Below are 20,985 nucleotides of genomic sequence, written 5' to 3' on the forward strand. Positions count from 1 at the left end.
GCTTCATTTTCATGGTTGGAGCCAGCGAGCGAAGCCATAATGAGCTGCAACGGTGTTTTCGCAAACGTGCGTCCGGTGGCGATCGCCATGTCGAACTTGGCTCTAGAAAGCTCGTACGGTCGGGTTTGATCCATGCGAGAAGCGATATACGACCAGTCGCGCTTCGCGGCGTACTGTCGCTCGATCAACTCGATGTCACAAGCGAGCGGCTTGGGGGTCTCGATGTAGCTTCGCTTTGCTTCGGCTGCGGCTTCGTCGCGACGGATGGTCTCCTGTTGCTTAAGCAAGTCAGCCATCGTCGGGCGTGTGTCAGCAGGAGCTGGCGGTGCGGCACCAGCAGGTAGCGAGCTCATCGGTTCAGCAACATCCGAGGCGTCCGCAGTTGTTGGCTCAAAGGCCGACGGCACTGAAAACGCGAGCGATGATGACGACGGGGGTGCGAAATGATGGGCTGGTGTGGACGGTTGAGTCGCTGCGAGAGCAATACGTGGCGGCCTGATTGGTCCAGGCGCTCTAAACAAATTATGTCAGCGATACTCCTTCTGCCGTTACAAGAACTTTGCAAATGGCGTCCTGGCTCAATAAGTCAGTGAAAGTCTCGTGTCTGCTTTGCTGCTTTTATATAAGAAGAAATATATAATCACCTATCGAGCGAAGTTTTTGCTGGAGGCTTTGAACAAAATTTAAGTAATCTGCACAATTATTGAAATGGAACCATCAATTTTGAGAGTTTTCGAATTCGTGATATTGTGGGTAAAGTAGCAATTAGGTAGTTTTTTTCAGAACTATGACTAGTAGGGTCTTGTTACTTAAGCACTACTCATAATAGTGAAAAGTGGGGTATTTTATGGCCTAAGATTCTAATGTTGTCTTAAACATTCTGATAAAGTGGTACAATATGACTTAAATTTGCTCGTCAACTATCAACATTCTTAAATCCATTGTTTGTGGCGGAAGTACAGCTGTAGTGCAGCAGCAATGGCTATGGCAAATACCCAGAATAATGCATAGCCATAACGCTCATGAAGCTCGGGCATTACATCGAAGTTCATCCCATAGACTCCAGTTAAAAATTGACCCGGCAGGAAGACAGTTGTGACAACTGTTAGTGTGTAAATGACATAGTTCATCTGAGTTGCTTTAGCATCCCGATACTCTTCGGTAAGTTGACGGCACATTTGCACTTGCTGTTCGATATCGTCAAGTACAGCCACTACGTGGTCGTGAACGTCACGAACATAGTCAGTCACCGTAGCGTCAAAATCTTTGCTCTCAATGATATTCTTAAGCACTTCTCGAGCCGGTTTTAACAATCGAGGAAGCCGAAACAACTCATTCTTCAGTACTCGTAGTGAGCGCATTTCAAAACGATGTCGTTCTACTTCAAGTTGATTCTCAAGCGCAATCAGACATTCCGTGACGGAATCAACTACACTCGTAAATTGATCCACAATCACATCAAGTACCGAGTATACAAGAAAATTAGCATCATTGTGTCGTAGTTTGGAGTATGGTACAGCCAGTCGACGGTTTAATTCAGTCCAGATATCACTTCCCCCACCGTCTTTAACCGTGATCACTGTGTCATTATCGACGACAAAGATGAAGACATGCTCAATCCAAAGCTGAAATGGGTCTTCATCCTTCTCTTCCAACTCGTCAGTGATAGTACTTATACTAGTATGAAACGACTTTCGCTTCACAAAGGTCGGTAATGATGTCTTTCTTGTGTCTGAGTAGAGTCGCGCGCGCTTGCGATCTAGTGGAAGTCCTTTGTCCGGAATCACTTTCATTCGTAACACAGGAAACACCAGAAACAAATGCTCATCATATCGATCAAATTTAGGTCGTTCATGACCTTCAATAGTGTCCTCAATAGCCAGTGGATGAAGACGATACTTTATAGCGAGTCTTTTAAGATTTAGACTATCGCGTCCGTCCAGGTTGATCCAGCGTACATTGACCCACTCAGGTCGTGGAGTCGTGTAGAATTCATGCAGATTCTTTTGTCGAAGAGCAAAGGTCTGTAGTTTCGTGCCGGAAAAGTCGGAAATTGACAAACCAGCTTGTTGGTACCCATTCAATTTCATCTCCTGCACGGTTCCTTCATCAAACATGTGCATCATTTTTAGTCGATGCACTGCAGCATCAAACTGTTGCAATGTTATTCCTCCATTCTTTTCGGTATCAATATTATGAACCAATTTTGCGAACACTATGTCGTCCGAGCATTTAATGCCTAATGTCTCGAGAGCAGCTCGAAATCCTTCATAACATAAGTTTCCATCTTTCTCTGGCCTTGCACCTTCAAAAGCTATACGGAGGCGCGGTGGAGTCACGTCGAAATACGGATCCAGCATATTCAGCTCATCAGTGCTCTGAGCTGATCCATCCAAAGCCACTTCAGCAAAATTTTTGTAATTGTGAGGAGTGTCAAAGCCTTTACGTGCAGTCGGACTGAATAAGATCGAAATCTTGTCTACATTAAGCTCTAACTCCGTCGTTTGGTGACTGCGGCGAGAAGTATCTGAGCCTCTGCTATTCCCAGCTCTAGGGTACGAGCTTAATTCCAGAGAGTTGCGAGGAGACGCACTGATGCCTCCCGAGTCCCGTAAAAGCGGAGTGTCTTCGTCCATTGCGCTAAAATCCATACTCTGGACTTTCGCTTGACGATAACTACAAAAACATTGAATATGTCTTGTAGACGAAAATGGGACGAACGTGGCAGTTACTCTACCAAGTGTTTTGTTGTTCTATACGAATCGAGTAGAGGAAATAGAAATGAGAAGTATAGAGCTTAGCACTTTGTACGTTGACATGTGTCAATGATTCTACTCCTATCGCTATAGACATCTAGCACCTCGTTTATGATAATTTCTCTTCCGATCGACAAATAGGATAAGGATTTCGACAGATATCTTGTGATGGGAAGAATTTCCATTTTAGCTTCGAGACGACCTCTTGATTATGTGACCCCTTACGATTATCGGTCTAACGATGTACTGACACGATTGCATGGGTCGAGCTCGCGAGAATACGGCATGACAGATGCCTCGAACTCGCTCTCGGATGGAAAGCGCGGTCGAACTGACCCCCTTCATTTGAGATACTTAGTGCCGCTCAAGTATTCTACGATATCTGCAATGCTTGACGCTAGTTACCACCCAGTCTATTGCAGCCATCGGCGTCTCTACAGCCAAACTCTTCGGAACTTTGCCATCTTTCATAAGTGCCAAATTCGGCAATTTTTCACGATACGCGTAGTTTCTGCTGCGTTTTTCACAGCCAAATCGACCATTTATCGTGCGTCGTCACGTCAGTTGCACAAATTACAGCTTTGATCCGAAATGAGGTATACGTAAAGGTTGCATTTATCACTGTCAGTGACAGGGAGCACTACGCACAGGCGGATCTTTTCACACAGATTGATTTCTCGGTCACTTGCAAACATTCTTGTCGGTCCACATAGCACTCAAATTCAAACGACTTGCGCACAAATCGTGAGCTTGACTCTGATTTCAGTGCAAGATTTAGACCGGTACCCATCATTGTTGGATGGCTACTCCTTACGTACCAAAGTAGACGACAGACTTGTATGTGTGTGACGCATGTTAATGTCTATATACCATGCTCATCGTTATAGCTGACGCGTTGAGCTCGTATATGGATTCCAAGAGACATATGAATTTCTTTGCAGATTTCACAATCATCTGTAAGTACTCTTCTTGGACATTTGGAGAGAGCAATGCCATCAACTGCGTAAAATTTGAAATTGTCGGATTCACAACTATTTATCGAATCGAATGAAGCTGGCAAAAGTCTCTTGCTGATTTTAAACGATCATTGATCGCTGCATTGTTACCGCAATTGCGCGAGATGCTGCACGTTGTTACTCTTGTTGCAATTGATCGCTTTATCGCAGTGCGTCAGGAACGAATCGATAGTCTTATTGTCGCGCTGGCAAGCTTGATTTTCTTAAGTTTGATCTTAATTTATATAAAAATAAACGCTGATTATCATAGTTGTGTCCCATATATTGTGTCAAAGTTAAGGAGAAATTTAACGTTTAGTTTCGTATTATTTTTTTCACAAAAGTCAATTCACCACAATACGAAATATTACGACAGGCTGAATTCGATAGACCCTTAAACTATAATCTTGAATCAAGTGTTTCATGCAACTTATTCTTTAATTTGGATTCGCGGCATGTAACAGAAGATTAAACATTGGTAGAAGCAGGATTTCAGGAGATAAATTGTTGACTGCGTACGATCGTAGCATCAGTTCCGCGTGATGGAAATCGTAGTAGCTACCAGAGAGATCCAGTTGGTAGCTAAGCTGAAAAGTACAACCGTGTTAAGGTGTGTGTCATGTCTTGTTGCTATCAACCCTTGTACGCTCAATGTCGATATAATACGACATTGTTGATTTATACTAAGCATTGGCTCCTGGATTCCTGGCTTTCTTAAAGGAATAGAAGCCCGAGCCATTTGTGTATATCATATATATATTGCAGTGTTCTGTGAGACTTGCGTAGCTGCAAACAGTTTATTAATAAGCAAAAAGCATATACATTCAATCTCTAATTTACCTCATTTAGGTACAGGGAGTCTCTAAAGCCATAGACCGTGAAGGGTTGTTTGCAGGGGGTTGCAGAACTCCCTTCGCATCCTCAAGCAAGGTGCGGTGTAGTGTACTGTCACACGTGGTAGCACTTGTAGTCAGACCAACGGCAACATGGTAAGCAGTAAAAGAATTCATCTGAACGGCTTTAATAGCTGAAGACCCAGAAAGCTTGGCAATATTGTCACCGGCGAGCACAATGAATGCTCGACCGGAATGGATTGAGATGACATGTCACGTCCGGGACTCAAAGACCCAAAATGTCAAAGTCACGTATGCTACCCAAGTCTTAGGGGCTTAAGGTACACTCCAACAAAGAAAAAAACGTGACATCACCTTCTTTTAGGTCCATGAGTTAGAACTGTCGATAAGGCATCCTTTGATCACAGACTAGCGACTCAGGATCTTTTGATACTGAACCTATGTGGTCAGGTAAAGTATTGTGCGTACACGCATGAAGTGATGATGCTCGGGAACTTGCACCTTGGATATAGCTATTCAAAGAGCTGCTTGCTTTCTTGCAGGTACAACTGTTCTGCCAGCGTTTGTGCCATCTGCTTACTAGCAGGAATGGCGCGAACTAAATGAGAACATTCATAGGATGAGCATTTTAGTCGCATCTCTGAGCACCCCTAACCTGGACACGTCAAGACAATGGTGTTCATGAATTGCCCAAGAGTAGGCCCAGCTTAAACCTTTGAACTTCAGTGCAGGCTTCCACAAAGGTTAGGGCAATTAAGTCCACACACCAGGAAGAATACAGCCAGAAGCAGGGGCGTACTCTTTTCATGAAATGGCATCATAAGTACAAAACCAATTGACTGTGTCTGGTCATGCGCAACTTACCTTGCTATCACCTTACTGCAAGTCGAAGCACATGATATGAGCCCGTTCGGGAAGTAGGCAGAAGCAAAGAATATATATTCTACTCTTTGGACGTTTTTGATGGGTCGATGATCAACGCTACGATCACGAACCCAGGAACCTTGTCTCGCGAATAGGGCGTAATAGGGCGAAACTGAGTCTTCACCAGGGGTACGCGTCAAAGAGTCGTCGCTATACTTGTTCTTGGAAAAGTTGTGCTTCTTGTACTCGCAAGTATGATATCTATATCAGAGAGCTTATAAAACCGACCGGTCTAAATGAGGCCGGAAGATTGTCGGACATTTTGGTTAATCATTGCCCCACTTCTGTCAGCTGTTAGGGTACCCAAAGGGATTGTAAGGCATTGAGCAACCAGAGGGTATTAAAGTGGTATCTTGTTAGCGATACCAACTCCGAGGCGGGTGTTAATTTACAACACGGAAAAGTTAATATGGGCACTTTTATCGAGAGTAAAAAAGGTACTTTGTCGTTGACGAGGATATTCAGCAGACGAAAACTACTTAGAATCGACGCTCCCTGTGTGGGTAACCAAGTTTCACACCGGATCCTAGATTTAGACTTGCCACCACCACAACACCACAACTGCTAATTTAGGCACAGGAGAAGCTTTTACCTTCCCACTGTGCTGAGGCGCGAATCGCCAAGATGGGTCACAAAAACTATTCTTTTTGAGCTGCTGAGGAAGTCACAAGGGCCGCTCAATACGTGTCGCATTATTTTATGCTACTTCGCTTACATGAAAGTGCCAAGACAAGTTGCTCTGACTAACTGATAAAATTTTGGCCACGTATACTTCTTGCATGAGTGTTAAACGCCAGGCCATACGCCCAATGAAGTAGCCTAGTTTTCCACAAGGTTGGATAGATCAGCTATTAATGGCCTGCATCGAAATGAAAGAGCTTCCGGCGGAAAGGAAATAAAGGGACACAGATGACCAGGAGTTTGAAAGAATTGCTCTCTGCAAAGAGAAAATCTAAATCGACTATTGCATTTTAAGAAATTCCACCCAATGTCTCGTCCTACTCATTCGAAGGCACCAGAAATACTGATCTCGAGATAACTTGTACTTACTAAATTTGTGGCGAGCTGATGGCAGTGGATTTATATAAGTGGGATTTTTAAATCGGGATTTATTTTTTTAAAAACTTAAATGTGTAAGCTGTTATGGACAAAACTGGCGGTGGCGGGAATCAGGATTTTCGCACTATTCGCCAACTTATTGCGTTTGGAAATTTAGCGCAAGTGCCAACTAGCTCATGCAAATCATATAACGAATTGAATCAACTTACCAGCACAGATTCCGACTCCCGGAAAAGATTTCTTGTTAAGGAACATTTCCGTGTGCACGATGCACATTTAGTTTGATCTGGTATTAGAAAGTTTGATCTGGTGTTAGAATAGTATCAAATCCGGATGCAAGAATCAAACATCCCACCCATAGCACTTCGTGATGCGAGGGCCTCCGGCAACTTTTATTCACTTTGTCACATGGTTGTGCGAACCCATACGTGCGCTCGTACATACGTAATTAGACAGTAAATTCGTTTATGACAGAATTAGCGGCTATCGGGGGCACCAAAGCACCTTTGTCAAGTGTTTGAGGTCCTGGAAGCAAACAAGCTCTATTATAACACCGAAAAATGCGGCAGGGTATTGATGCCCACTAGTGCCTTGTGATCAATAGGGAAGGGATAGAAAGACCCTGTGCACTTAAGATCCAATATTGTTGCGTTTGGAACCCAGTATCGAAAGGACCTACGCTTGTGGTTAGGACTGGCAAATAATGGAAAAGTACGGTACAGATTATGCAAGTCTTGCGAAGCCATTGTCCGGTTTGTTGAAAATGACATGGACTGGTGTCGGAAGCGACTCTACCAGAATGCATTTGGGGGAATTAAGGCGAGCTTACAGCAAACGCCTGTGCATGTTTTGTCAGACTAGGCGAAACCTATGACTGTTGCGTATGACGCTTCAGATCGTGTCATCGGCTTCGTTATTGCGTCTGTTCGAAGTGGAGCGAAAGCGAGTGATCGTAATACAGTCGAGGCAGCCCATGGCTACCGAGAGGGGCTTCCCCATCCGCAAAAAAAATTCTCGATGAATACACGCTCGTAAAAATGCACCCTATTGCTCTATTGAACCTTTTGTGGTCTACACATACCACAAGCTACAATTGTTGCGACAAATATCCAGATGGATGAGTTTCGTCGTAAACGCGTTCGGGCAAGATAAATATTTTGCCAGAATTTTATTGAATCGACAAGGCTATGAGCTGGCGCATATTGGTAGGATCGCAGCGTAATCAATGTCAAAATTCGTCAGGCGTGTAAAAAAGGCTAGTTCAAAGCCTTTGCGTCTACAGACGAATACGTAAGTATTAAGTGGCTGAGCGACGAACACGGTTTCAATCCCATCTCCACAAATAAGTTAGCAAACATCACTACTGTAGAGTAAAGCAGAAGGATCTTTCAAAAACTGTCGTTTCGAGCGACGAGGTTCTGAATGCGCTAAGCTACTGAGGTTCCATGATGCGCTCATCCCCTGAACTAATTGGGCTGTAATTATTTGGATTCTCAGCGCTTGACGCGGTCGCACATGTACAATAATCATTTACATATGTACGGGAGCGGAATGCGTGCTGCTTGGTTAAACCAGCAGGTAACGTGTCAGCTTTATTGCGTAGCTTGTCCGTTTCAACGGACTATTGGAAATCCGTGTATCTTTGCTTGTTTTATCAACCGACACGAAAAAGCTTGCAGACCTGCAAAAAATAATATGCCATGTGTTCAAAATGGAAGATCTTGCTCCAGTATTCACCGAGACGACGGAAAGCAAACAACCGGGCAGTATTAAATGACAAATTTCGTCATCATGGCCTGCCTGAGACCCGGAGTTCATTGCTATATTTGCTATAATTGAAAACAAGTTCATTGCTTCGAAGATGGGCTTTTGGCTTGGGGTTGTTGATGTTCACAGCCAACCATTCACAGACAAACGATCAGACTGAGGAGGAGATCGAGCGATCGAAGACACACCGAGCTTTTTATGCGCTGAGACGCCACACATGGTCCGGGTAGTTGTCGATAATTGAGTGGGTACCCAGCAATGCGACCCACGCATTAATAAAGTGATCTCTCTTACGTCAATAGATTCGGGCACGAAACAGTGCGCACTGCACTCATAGGACGCATGGTGAATTCGACAGTAGGTGGAGGAGGTCCAAAAAGCGGTATTTCTCCAGATCTCGTACGCGAGACCGCTTTCTTTGCAAAACTAGCCGTCAGGGTGTGATCAGACAGGCCCTCCATGCAATGACAGGGCTTTAGTATGAATGAATGATACGAATGGTATTATATTTGTTACGGAAAATTAGACTATTTTACACACTCTAAAACTTCCTTAAAATTGATTCGTTTGTTTGAGAGTGACAAATTGGAAGCAGTTCTTGTTGATCCATTTACGGTCCTGGGTTGTTATGGGCCCCTTAACTAATCAAACGCAATAATAACCTATCCAATATTTTGGGTAGCCTCAAAAGTACCATGATTCCCTGGATTGGCTGCCAAGATTGGTGACCAGAATGAGTGCTCTGCATCTTCCAAAAGCGGAAGGGCCAGGAAGCAGTGGAAATGGCCGCTGGTACGGTTAGTATTACAGGTTAAAGCCAGATATGCCTTTGGACTGTCGTTTCCTACAAAATTTTGTTCGGGTGTGTGCGATGGAAAGAGTGCATAGATCAAAGGTAACTTCTGGTGTGATGATCGTAGTTGTATCTCGTCACGGAATCGATAACGTTCTTCCGAACGCTCGCAGATTGAACTCTGAAGCACGCCGATCGATGCGATCATGACGATCTCGGCACTCTGGCTTATAGAAAATACATCGTGCGCAAGTAGCTTCAACATATCAAAACCCTACGACGATTGCGCAGTTCGCTGTGTAGCCCTAATCGTGAAGGGTTTTGAAAGGATCTACTTAGTTCTGGACGCGACGTATGATTTTCTGATAGGATTATTAAGGGACAAAAAGTTAGATCGTTTTAGACTATTGAGCGGACGTATGAGAGGTCACCACCGAGCACAATGGTAAGCTGTACAATCGCGTGAAGTATGTGATTACTGTACAACGTCACAAACTAGCGGTCTATTAGTCGTATGACCGGCTTTAGCATGATTGCCCAAGAAATGCTGCGTTTTCAGGACGGTAGAACAGGTCTTTTATAGTAGTGTATGGAATACAAAGAGTAGATGGCGCTCGTACGCATCACGAGTGTACCGGTCCATGTGGAGCGCACAGGCCCTCGACGAAGACATGGGCCCCATAATCTTCGACTGGGGAGTAACCTTCTTCGGATCAAGTTGATATCTGGCAAGCAAAAATACACCTTGCATCAGTAAGGGCGTTGCTTGTTCTGGTAGTGGTACTATTTTTTAAGCTGCCTGAGCAGTGACCAGCTCCTCATCGAAATCTTAAGTGACCTCTTGAAAAAGGTATCTAGCTAAATTCTCATCCTCGGACTCTCCACATTGATCAGTGACGTCAATGTGGTTCGTAACAGGATGGAGGACTGTATATGGCGAGCGATTCCATTGTAATACTGAGCACTTCAGGTCGCTCTTCCTACCAAAGGAGCTTTTGGTTTCGGAAGTCTGCAAACTAGCGCGATCCGTAAAAAGAGATAAATGCCTTGTTCGTAGCTGGCCTTGGTTGTAGTATTTCTATCATTGCTTGAGGCGATATATGAAATGGGTGCCTAGTTGTGTCGGCCATAAATGGTTTAGTTGTGTTACGCAGGTCTCCCTCGGCATTTTCGGATAGTGTCAGTCTAGTCGGTAGAGATGAAAACTCCGATGTTCCCCACAGGATGGGCACACAGCTCAAAGAATATGAAACTCCTTAGTCTTTCTTTGGGTTGGGGGCCTGACTAGCCATCACATGAAGGGAAGTCTCTGTACCTTCTGTATCCATTGGGGTGATTTATAAGTAGACGATTACAGTATGGCCTTCCCAACTACATACCTGTTTACTGAAATAAAGTCACAAACATTCTGTGTGAGTCAGAGTGCTGGTTCCTAGTTAGGGGTCTGTCTTGGTGCTTTCTACTGGATATTTTCCACAGAAGTTGAAATTCAAGCTTTTCGTGCTTCGTAAACCCAAAATCTTGTATAAGATTAAGCTGAGAACTCACTTTTTGAATTAAGAAGGAAAACAAGGTCTTATTATCAAAACCTCAATGACTGTCTGGGATGTTTTACATAGAGATAGGAATCATTACAAAATTTGATTCAGATGCGAATTCATTTTCAGGTCTCAAGTTTTTCTTACCCCCTCCAAGATAATTCTTCTTTCTTCACGCCGAGACTCGCTTCCACGTCGCACAAGTGTGTGGTTTGTGCTTGAGGGACTGTTGTAAACCCTCTTACAAGGCTTTGTTTGTCGAGCAACAATATTAAAACCATGGACAGGACTGACATGCGGTACATTGTGAACTGCACCCACTGCTTCGGCCATACGCTTGGCTAGATTCGCCCAAACCTGAGGGGTTAATGTGACGTCGCGTTTCTCGCGTCTGACGTCGTGATATAGTGCGCCGTCGTCTCTATTACCATAACTATGAAGAAGAAATGCGTCATTGAATGCACTGCGTGTTGTGAACTGCTGTTCTCGTAAGTGCCACTGCTGCAATTGATAATTTTATAATAGAGTAGGCACACGTAGTGCACCCGTGTAAAGTTTACATCGATGTATGCCATTATTTGTAGCTATACACCCAAGTGTGAAGTGCAGCGGGGCTGCCGTCTTTTTTTGCTTATAGATAGCTTACTAAATGAACTGACCTTACGTTTTATACCAGAAATCGTAAGATTGGCACTTTCAGTTGATAACGCTCGATCAGACCCTACCGCTGCAGTAGTATCGTGCAAATACCATATATTACCGAGCAGTGTATATCGTTGGGATTACAGATGCCAAACAACTGAGTGCCATCAAGGCGTTATGAATAGCATCGGTCGAAATTTTCTGACGTTGAGCAAGAATCTACTCGTAGTTACGCACTGATAGAAAGTTTTCGATTCTGCGTGCATTGAGGCAATACTGATCATTATATCAACGTTTGACCGAGTCAGCGCTGCGGTGTATTTACTACCAAGTGAGGGCATGATGGCTTACATTCCTGCCCATTCAATGCTGCGAGCACATTTGCTGCCAAGAGAACTTCGATTTTCGGCTAAAATCTGAACATGTTTGAACGAGTGCACATCGCAATCAAAATTGAGTGACTTAAAACGATATTTGTAGGATTGCCAAAATTCTTGGAAATTATTATTTGCCGGATCGCAAGTCTTGAAAGCCAGAATCGCGCATGCGCCACCTCTGACAAGATTTGATGATATTGCAATCCCGGTTTGAAGCTCGACTGAACCACACAAAGGAACAAGCCAACTAATGCAGCGTCTGTAGTGCTAAAAGAGAAAAGGTTTGGTGATACGTCGTACCGGCACAATTTGCTTGACAAGTAGTGTGTTCCGTTAAACGATAGACAACAACGTAACTCAAATAGTTACGGCAAAATTTGCGGCATGCAGAAACACATAAGTTCGAGAAGAAGACTGCTTCATCGCGATGAAATTTTGGTATGTCGAATCAATTTTGGGCCTCGCAAAGAGATAGATTAACCTACAAACACAGTGACGTGCCAAACACGTATGTCAACGTTGAACATAGCGCATAAAACTTAAATGTGACTTGTTTGTGCCGACGCTATATTTTGGAAATTGTGAGATATTTGTATAATGTATTTGTGGCCAACATGAAAAGTTTTTATTCAAATGACACATTGATTCTTGCTACAACTACAAATATAAGTCTTATTCGTGTAGAGAACAGTAGGAATCCATTGAAAGACTAATATGTGACTTACAATGAATCTGTCAACACAAACGTTAAGCTTAAAGGCAGATCTAGTTATATTAAAGAAAGTCTACAGCTACTTTAGTAGACAGTAAAAACTATTTTTTTGAGAACATGGCAAACCCAGTAATAAAGAATACGGGTAAGTGAGAAGATTTTCTGCTTGAAAATTGAACTCAGTGGTGACAAGGAGTACATGCTGGATCAGAAAACTGCATTAGACACGCTCGATAACGAGCGTGCTTAAGCTTTGAAAGTGAGATAAGATCGCCGATTTGCAATAAGTGCATTGATGGAGACTTGGCGGGCATGTGGTTGGCCGCGTATGATAATCATTGTTGCCTTGGTTTGCTTTTTCTTCTAGATAGACTGATATACTCCGCCAAATGCATGTGTAGGGTCACAAGGAAGAGGCAGAAGCGAAAGATGATTTATATACTGCAATGGATTTTAGACGCTCGGTAAATTTAAAGGTAGTTAATGAAATTAATTCACATTTAAGGCTAGAAATAACGCCATGTCAACACGCAGCAGATAATGTCATATAAAAGCAAGATGTGTTTATTACAATGAAAACCAATATATCCGGGCTGTACACGAAGCGAAATTGCGTGTTTCCGAGGAGAACATATGTAGATCTTGTGGTCAGAAATGATATCTATTAGTTTAAGAAAGAGCAGTTGCAAACTCGATTTAAAAGTACAATATACTTATTTTTTATGCGTTTGGACAACTTATCAAGTCGAGGTAGTAAGTTATGGTGAATGCTTTGCTTGTATAGGTTTATTCATTATCGTGTAGACAAGCAACAAACCAAACAAAGTTACATTAAGCCAGCTGGAACTCTAACCGAGTTATTAAACAAGTTATTTTCAGGAAAATGTATCACATTTAAATGATTCGAAGTACCGGGACGGACCGTTAAAATGAGCATTCTCACGGGTAGCTTTTTGAACAAGGTCGTGTGTAATTCGATTGCAATAGTCATTATGAAACAAGGTTGCCGTGTACTTTGCACAAAGAAATCTGTCTCTGGCTAGGAAATATTCCGACGGTATCTGCACGTTGGATCCCAATGAAGGTAAAGAGTCGCTATACTAAGTTCAGTTTCTTGTACCCAGTAGTGTGACAGACAGAACATACATTTACTTTGTATCCAATTCAGCCTCCAGCAGAATTTGCGGAATATGCTACAACAGACGACAGGCTTAGAGGAAACACACGAGAGCGAAATGCGGATCTTAATTATATTTGCTTTTTGCCAGCCACCGCTCAGGTACGTATTCCTTAGGTTATACGCGCAAGCCCCCGCAGAATCTACCCTCTTCGCTCCCAGCCACGACCAGTCTCTCACTATGGACATTGCTGCTTCCTCCCAGATTTACAGTCTTGACAAAACAATCAATCCATATGTGTAATTTATAATGCAATTGGCACAGGATGAGCGTGACCTGTGGGGGAATGTATTCGGCGAGATCAGCTGGAGCAGTGCGTGATTTTGCTGTACCAAGAAACATTTAAGCGCAAGTCTTGTACGGCAGCGACAACCATCTACATTTCCGAAGGCTATCATTGGTTTGGTTGGCAAGCACACTGCATAGTCGAGTTTGAAGGGGACTTTGAAAAAAAATGCTTGGCAAATAAGTTTATCTTCGTCGAAGTCTATTTACGACAATGATAGACGAAGGTGATGATGTGCACTAGCATATCAACAAGATCGGGACGGTTGCGGAACAGCATAACGTGATCAAAGCTCCATGACTTAATGATCACGCTTTATCTAGTCCGAGCAAATTGTTCGTATTTTTAGTCACAAAATTTGAAAAAAGCTGCAATTCTTTGACTTGAGAACTTGTAAAATCTCGACCACATTATAAAGATTCAAAAAGCATAAGGAACAGGGCAGAGGCATCGATAGAGCTACGCAAGGACAAGGTCAAGCCTTGCCACGACTGACGACCACAGCGCAAAGAAAGACAAGCATCAGCAAATACGGGCCGGACCGTGAATATCATTACTGTAGTGAGCACGGAAACTTGATTGCTAAATGTCCTGTGCTTATCCGTGAGGATGTGGAACAGTTGCAAGCAAATGCTGCTCATAGTAAAAACTTGGGCTGTGATTTTCTGATTTCAGCTGGTGATGTTGCCGCAAAGTCAACTTGCGTACGGTTGACAAACTTTGGCGCGACACAACATATCACGTACTACAAGATTTAAAAAAACTATCACAAAAATATGCACCAAGTCGACGTGCATCATGCAGATGACAGTGTTGTTTAAGGTGTTGGAAGTTAGGACATTGTAATGGCGATAATAATTCCAAATAAACCAAGAAGGGAGTGCCAGAAGAATATGTCATAATTTAGAACTACCACAAAGTCTGTTCCAGTTGGACACTTTACAAAAGACGTTAGGCTAGTAACGTATATGAGCAAAGGTTCTTTTGTGAGTAACACCAGGTAACAAGGAAAAATTAAAGTTTATGACGGTAAGGTACCGTTTAAGCTTCGCATGACGCCACTTAGCCTTGACGAGTCCAATTGATTAAGTTTGTTGACATACCATGAGGACACAATGTCGTACAACTGTCATCTTTTAACTTGTACTCATCTTTCATGATGGACTAGACGCCATCCTATAGAGATTTTTTGGCACTGGCATCGATCTTGCATCCATTAAGCAGTGGGATTTGTGAAGTGGATGTGCATTTGGCAAGCAAACGCAAGAAACATTTTTTGCAGCATCATACAGCAAAGCTTTCTCAAAGATCTGTGTGGCTCAATGCAGCCATCAACGTTTAATGACAAACGATATTTGTAAATTTATTGACGAGTAATCACACTTCGCCAGGGTCCCTCTTTTTCGAAACAAGTCGGAAGTTGCGTACAAATTTGTCCAGCTTGATGCACTTGCCGAGACTCAGATTGGAAAATTTTTAAAGGATTTGCTGCGACAACGGTGGCGAAAAAAATGTTATGTTAAAATGCTGAAGCTCTGCTAGCGCCGGAGCATCAAGCCGAACTTGACGCCTCTAAACACACTATAGCTTAATGACGGAGCCGAGCATATAAACTGAACACTTATGGAATGTGCAAGATGCATGATAGAGCATGCAAATTTGCCAAGGTCTTGTTGGTGTGAGGCGGCTGTGACTGTCGAATTTCTGCGATATTGTTACCCGACGTGAGGCAATAAGATTAACATCCTCACACCAAGTTTGGTTTGAAACGAAACCAGTGGTTGCAAATCTCAAGGTTTTTGGCTATCATATTTTCGATACTGTTTCAAAGGAAAAGTACGATACACGCACTCTAAGATCTCGATTGATTGGATCCATCAAGCATGAAAAGCATACCGCTTCAAAGATATTGGAAGTGGCTGTGTACTAATTAGCAGAGGCGCAAAAATACGGAAATCATCTCTCACAATGACCAGCGCTCATATCAAATGGTAGCAGCAGGAACATGGTGAAGAGGATTTAAGTGACTCTGACAACTGTGGAGTTGAGAGCGAGAGTGAACATCTATCATATCTCAAGCCCGAAAGCAAGTGCCGTCAGCGAAACATCTCTTTAAATGGTGGGTAGCTGGTTTCTTAGAGCAAAACGACAGAGTTGGCATTCGTTGCTAAATTTTATGTCTAAGTTGCCCACGGAAAACAAGATAACGAAGAGACTTTCGTTGTAGATTCATTTTGAGAAATGTATACTTCGTATAAGTCAGCAATGGAATCCAGCCACAGAAATCATGTCCTGATTATCGAATTGGTTTCGCACTTCTCGACCCCAAGCTCAATTATAAAGTTGTCGAATGCATTCGTGAGGATTGCTTCAGACCATACAGCAAGCGCTTAATTTGGCAGACAAAGTCTGTCGATCATAATTGTTGAAACCATCAGGTTGTACCATGCATATGTCTTCATCATAATATCCATTTAAAAACGACGTCTTGACATCCACATGGTGAACTGTCAGGCTAAACCTGGCTGCCGGATTGAGTAGACGTCGAATTAGAGTGGACTTGGCCACGGGAGCAAACGTTTATTCGTCGTCGAACCCTTATTGTCGTGTGATATTCTTCACGACTAGTCGTGCCTTGGACAGCTCAACCTCCCTAGCTTATTTATTTTGATTAAACACCCACCGTCAGCCAGTGACTTTACGTCTCTTAGGCAACGAAGCCAGCGATCATGTAATGTTCTTGTAGAGTGAGTTCATTTAGGAGTTGCATGCTTTCTTCTAATCCGCCACGTTTACTCTTTAGCTGGGCAAGGAACACATAGATTCTGTCAAGCCTTGGCAAAATTTGGGCCGCAGAGAATGACAGAGATAATATCCTAAAACGGCTACAGACACAGCAAGTCATGGCAAATGTGCCTTTCCGCAATGCAGGATTTTTGATCTATTTTATGCTTTGACTCGGCAGTGGCTTGCAGCTGCGAAAGAGTTATTAGCCGATTCACTTCCTATCTATGCCCAACACACTGGCTTGGTGTAGTCGTGCGCACGTTTTACTCGATAATACACTCGTCACGCTTTATACGATGTTAAAAGAGAAATAAGAATGTCTTCGTCATGACTTTCAGGCTTATCATCGCCAATATTGGCATCTTCCATCGACTTGCAAAACTTGCAGCGCTGGTTCCACCTTAACTTGACCTCCTGCTGGTATTGAGCGCATAACGTTGGTTATGCTTTCTTTTTGCTATGCGGCGTACAACCGAAACCACCTGACGAGCCATGGAAGCCGAGCGAGTGCAAACATTCGACAAACCTCGTCGCTCCTTTGCTCTCCGTTCAGAGGTACAATGGTTCGAATATACACACAACGGCGGATGGCAACTTTTTCGTAGAAGAGTTGTCGAATCCCAATAGCACAAATTAGCCTATTGACAAAAAACTGTCTCGATTGTACATCGTGGTCAATGAAACCCAGCCCTCAAAGGAAGGGCCTCTTTAGAGGTGGGCTCACAGCATAGGTACTTTGTTGTTGATATCAAAGTCTCGGGCATTGTGAGGCTGCGGAAAGCCTTAATAGATTTAGGAAATTTGCACAGTCATGCAAAACGTGAGACTGTACAATACAGTAGACAATCCTCGGAGGGCCAGATATGGATGCAATATTTGTTTATCTTGCGATAAGGGCACTGGTTCAAGTACTATCAACCTTGAGGCAAAGGAAGAGGACTATATAACGTAAGATGTTGTCCAATCCTGGGCCTGGTCTCTAGCTTCTCTTTTTTTTCAGCTTCCAGTCGACCTATAGTTATAGCTTTCCAGCCATAAAATAAGTGAGGCATTGGCAAGTCCTGGACTCACCTCTACCAGGAAACAGAAGCACATTTGGTGCAAATACGAAGCGGAAATAGCTTATGTGTAGAGCATGGATTCTCCAACATTGAGTGCATTCGTACTGCAAGGTGCCTATGGATGAGATCAAAAGGCGAAAGCGGGAGTGAGCCGCCATCTTAAAAATTGAGCGCTGATATCTATCGTTTATCGCGATCTATAGAGTGTATCTATGCCAAGAGGAATCGACGTCGATCTGGTGTAATCCTCACAGTCATTTCTGGTGGGATGAAGTAAAACGGCAGCGAAGTGGTGGCTATCCGGTGGAGAGTGGAAGCAACCAGTGTCGCAATTTTCCATGTCACAGCCAATGGAGCTGAAGAGCGACTGTAACTCACTAATAAATATATTAGGCTTAACGTAATCAACACAACGTGGCGGATGTGCTGAGTCAGCAATACTGTGTAAATTTACAGAGAGGGTAGAGACGAGGGAAATCATTTTTTGTGAAAGAAGCGATAGGTGAAGCTGATAGCAAGAATTCCCGCATTACCTCAAGCAAAAGCTTTTATAGGGTTATAAAAATTATTCCATGGTATTATTTTCAAGGAATTGCGAAGCATTGAGATATCACTAAAACAATACAGCTGGTACCGAAGATAAATTTGATCTTGAAAAATAAGTCAAGTAAACGCTTAAATCTTGTTTTCGTGACGCAGATGATGCCCCAATCAACATTGTTTTCGATGAAACTATCCCAAGGTAAACACGTGTGTTAGTTATCTAATAACCACAACAAAGAGCATAAAAAAACCCTTGGTCACTGAGAATCGTTGTCGCACTATTGCGCCACACAGCGATGCATTTTACCAAGGAAACAGTGTGTTTGCACAATGATTTTCTTGGTAAGATGCAACGCTGGGTTTCTTTTGTGCTGAACATCAATAGGGTTGGTGAGAGAAGTTAAGCTTTTCACTTGAGGTTTACTTACTTCTTTAGACAAGCTAACGGCAGTGGCGAATTTTACGTACTTGCAATATGTATAAAGTAGTGACAATTTCGGCCAATTTTTAGAAAAGACTTGTTGCAGAACAGCATAGTCGGCATCTAGTTGCTCAGTAGCTACTAAATGTTATCAACTTAAAATTGCCAATGAAAAACAGCGATGTATCTCTCAAGGCGGTAAGTGATTCAAGCGGGATGCTCTGGGAGCTGATATTTATGTGGTTGCGCTCATCTAATGCACCATTGACGCTCAATCGTCTAATGACGCGGCTATTAAGGTCCTGCCGTGGACATGCGGAAAACTATCGTTACACCCTTAAATAGTTGTGCAATTGGATTTTGCGCACTACACTAAATACTTGCAAGCATTGCTTATGTTCGCGTGCTTAAGTTAGCTCTTCGTCAAAGTAGATAAGAAAGTCGTTGTCCTTGACCGAATTCATTTGTGTTGGGAAGCAGGGACTTCAGGCAATCCCACAAAGATGTATGTCGTTGTAAAATTGTCACTTTATCTGTTACTACAGAACTTGAGGAGGGGACCCGGCATGACCTTCTACTTGTACAACTACTGGATAGCTCATGCGACCGGCACGATCAACCACCAATTGATTTGGAATGAGAGTATGTCAAAAGACGCTAGAAGGTGTGCCTTGAAGGATGTGACAGAACATCTCATACGTGCCCCGATTCTGGCTCTTCTAAATCCAAATTGGCCATTCCGCGTCGTCTGTGACGCTTCAGGCTTTGCAATAGGCTTTGTTTTTCTCCAAACAGACTCCGAAGACATTAATGCGTGACCACGTTTGCATTTTGCCAGCTTACAGATGCTGAAATGAACTGTTCTATTCATAATAAATAGTTACTTCCGATTTATGCGCCATCGTTAATTTCAAAATGCACCGGCTTGGCTCAGAGTCGTTTGTGATCTATCGGTATCATTTATCGACATGCTCGGTGTTATTGTCACCACAGCTTTCACAGCAAATGAAAAGTTGGTTGTACTGCATTGTCGAGTATTCATTCGTGGTGGGGTGTAATCTGGACTGGTTTAATGTGGCAGTAGATGCGCTACGTCGCCCCGACTATGAATCGGCGCATGACACAATGATGACTTCCCTAGGCACAAAATGTGTTGCACTACCTAAAGCTTCGATTAGCAACACCAATATCGCTTTATCAAAGCCGCGGTTCCACCCCTGTATCATTCCGAGGCTCGTTGAATTACATATTACACTAAGCGATTGGTGGTATCAGGGCGAGTACCTCCGGAACGTAATTGATTGGCTACCCCAGGATACAAAAGCATACTGCTTGGCGAGCACTATGAATTGATGAATCATTTAGTGTAAGCGCGTACGCACATATGAGTGTATGCATGAAACGTTTCAAGGGTTAGAGCCTCACGGCATCCGGCGGCACCGTTCACCAACCAGTAGCTTTTTTATTGCTGATAGTTCGTCCGTATAAATTCAACTTTGGTCCTGCAAAAGTCACGTTCGGTAGTATCGGCACTGTGGCGTTGTGGACACTCCATGCAATCGTGGCTCACCCAGCTGGGTCAGCGACAATGTCAACAGAAAGCCATAGCGTCGAATTAAAATCCGCACAATTCAACAATTTTTGGTAACACTGTTCAAGATGTTTGGCACCTTATTGGACACATCAACCGATGAATATCCGTTATCTAGACAAACGCGTGAATCGCTTTGTGGTGGATATCCATCGAAGCATCTCTGTGATGAGTTCGCGATGTTAAATATGCTTTCTCAGCTCATTAATTATGCATCGATAACGCAGTGCACAATTACACAATATGTTGACGGTTGATAAACCTGGTGCGTCTGTCACCTCCGCGACGTAGCTCTGGTCCTAGTGAAAAAAAAGAAGTTGCTGGTATCAGCTTGGCTACACTTTGTACCAAATTGGAAATCTTATTTGATGAGAGTCAGCATTATGCGCCGGGAGTGCAACTTTACTGCTGAGGGCCAAGGTGCTCAAATGCAGCAGGAAGGAAGGAGCAAACATGATTATACAATGGAGCGATACATAACATTGAATGTGGTTGACCGATCTGAAAATGCAGCATCTACGATCTATACGACCACGCTAAGTCTCCCCGTTTTGATGAAAATGTGCTCTTCATATTCTAAAGAGTATGTAAACAGATCCTGTGTTCTTGGTTGCTTCACTTAAGATATACCACGACCCCGATATTACGAGCCAATCGGGCATGATCAACGCTTCTGGAGATGGTCCAACGTTACACAATCC

General features: G+C 43.2%; 4 protein-coding genes across 4 annotated transcripts; 1 reads left to right on the top strand and 3 right to left on the bottom strand.

Annotated features, from left to right (window-relative positions):
- Positions 1–932: 932 nt before the first annotated feature.
- PHALS_04758 (magnesium and cobalt transporter) lies at positions 933–2,636 on the bottom strand (the record flags this gene model as incomplete). The annotated part of the gene is made up of 1 exon (XM_024718593.1): positions 933–2,636. The coding sequence occupies one exon, from the start codon at positions 2,634–2,636 to the stop codon at positions 933–935; it is 1,704 nt and encodes a 567-aa protein (XP_024583976.1).
- Positions 2,637–2,641: 5 nt separating this feature from the next.
- On the top strand, positions 2,642–3,984 carry PHALS_15046 (uncharacterized protein). Its single transcript, XM_036407165.1, has one exon. The coding sequence runs from the start codon at positions 2,925–2,927 to the stop codon at positions 3,339–3,341; it is 417 nt and encodes a 138-aa protein (XP_036263416.1). The 5' UTR covers positions 2,642–2,924; the 3' UTR covers positions 3,342–3,984.
- A 4,036-nt stretch (positions 3,985–8,020) lies between these two features.
- PHALS_04759 (uncharacterized protein) lies at positions 8,021–8,290 on the bottom strand (the record flags this gene model as incomplete). The annotated part of the gene is made up of 2 exons (XM_024718595.1): positions 8,021–8,209; positions 8,270–8,290. The coding sequence occupies 2 exons, from the start codon at positions 8,288–8,290 to the stop codon at positions 8,021–8,023; spliced, it is 210 nt and encodes a 69-aa protein (XP_024583978.1).
- A 727-nt stretch (positions 8,291–9,017) lies between these two features.
- Positions 9,018–9,356, bottom strand: PHALS_04760 (uncharacterized protein; the record flags this gene model as incomplete). Its single annotated transcript, XM_024718596.1, has 1 exon — positions 9,018–9,356. One exon carries the CDS (start codon positions 9,354–9,356, stop codon positions 9,018–9,020), a length of 339 nt encoding a protein of 112 aa, XP_024583979.1.
- Between the last annotated feature and the right edge of the window lie 11,629 nt (positions 9,357–20,985).

The sequence above is a fragment of the Plasmopara halstedii genome, assembly GCF_900000015.1.
Source record: "Plasmopara halstedii genome assembly, contig: Scaffold_2680, whole genome shotgun sequence".
Classification (NCBI taxonomy): Eukaryota; Oomycota; class Peronosporomycetes; order Peronosporales; family Peronosporaceae; genus Plasmopara; species Plasmopara halstedii.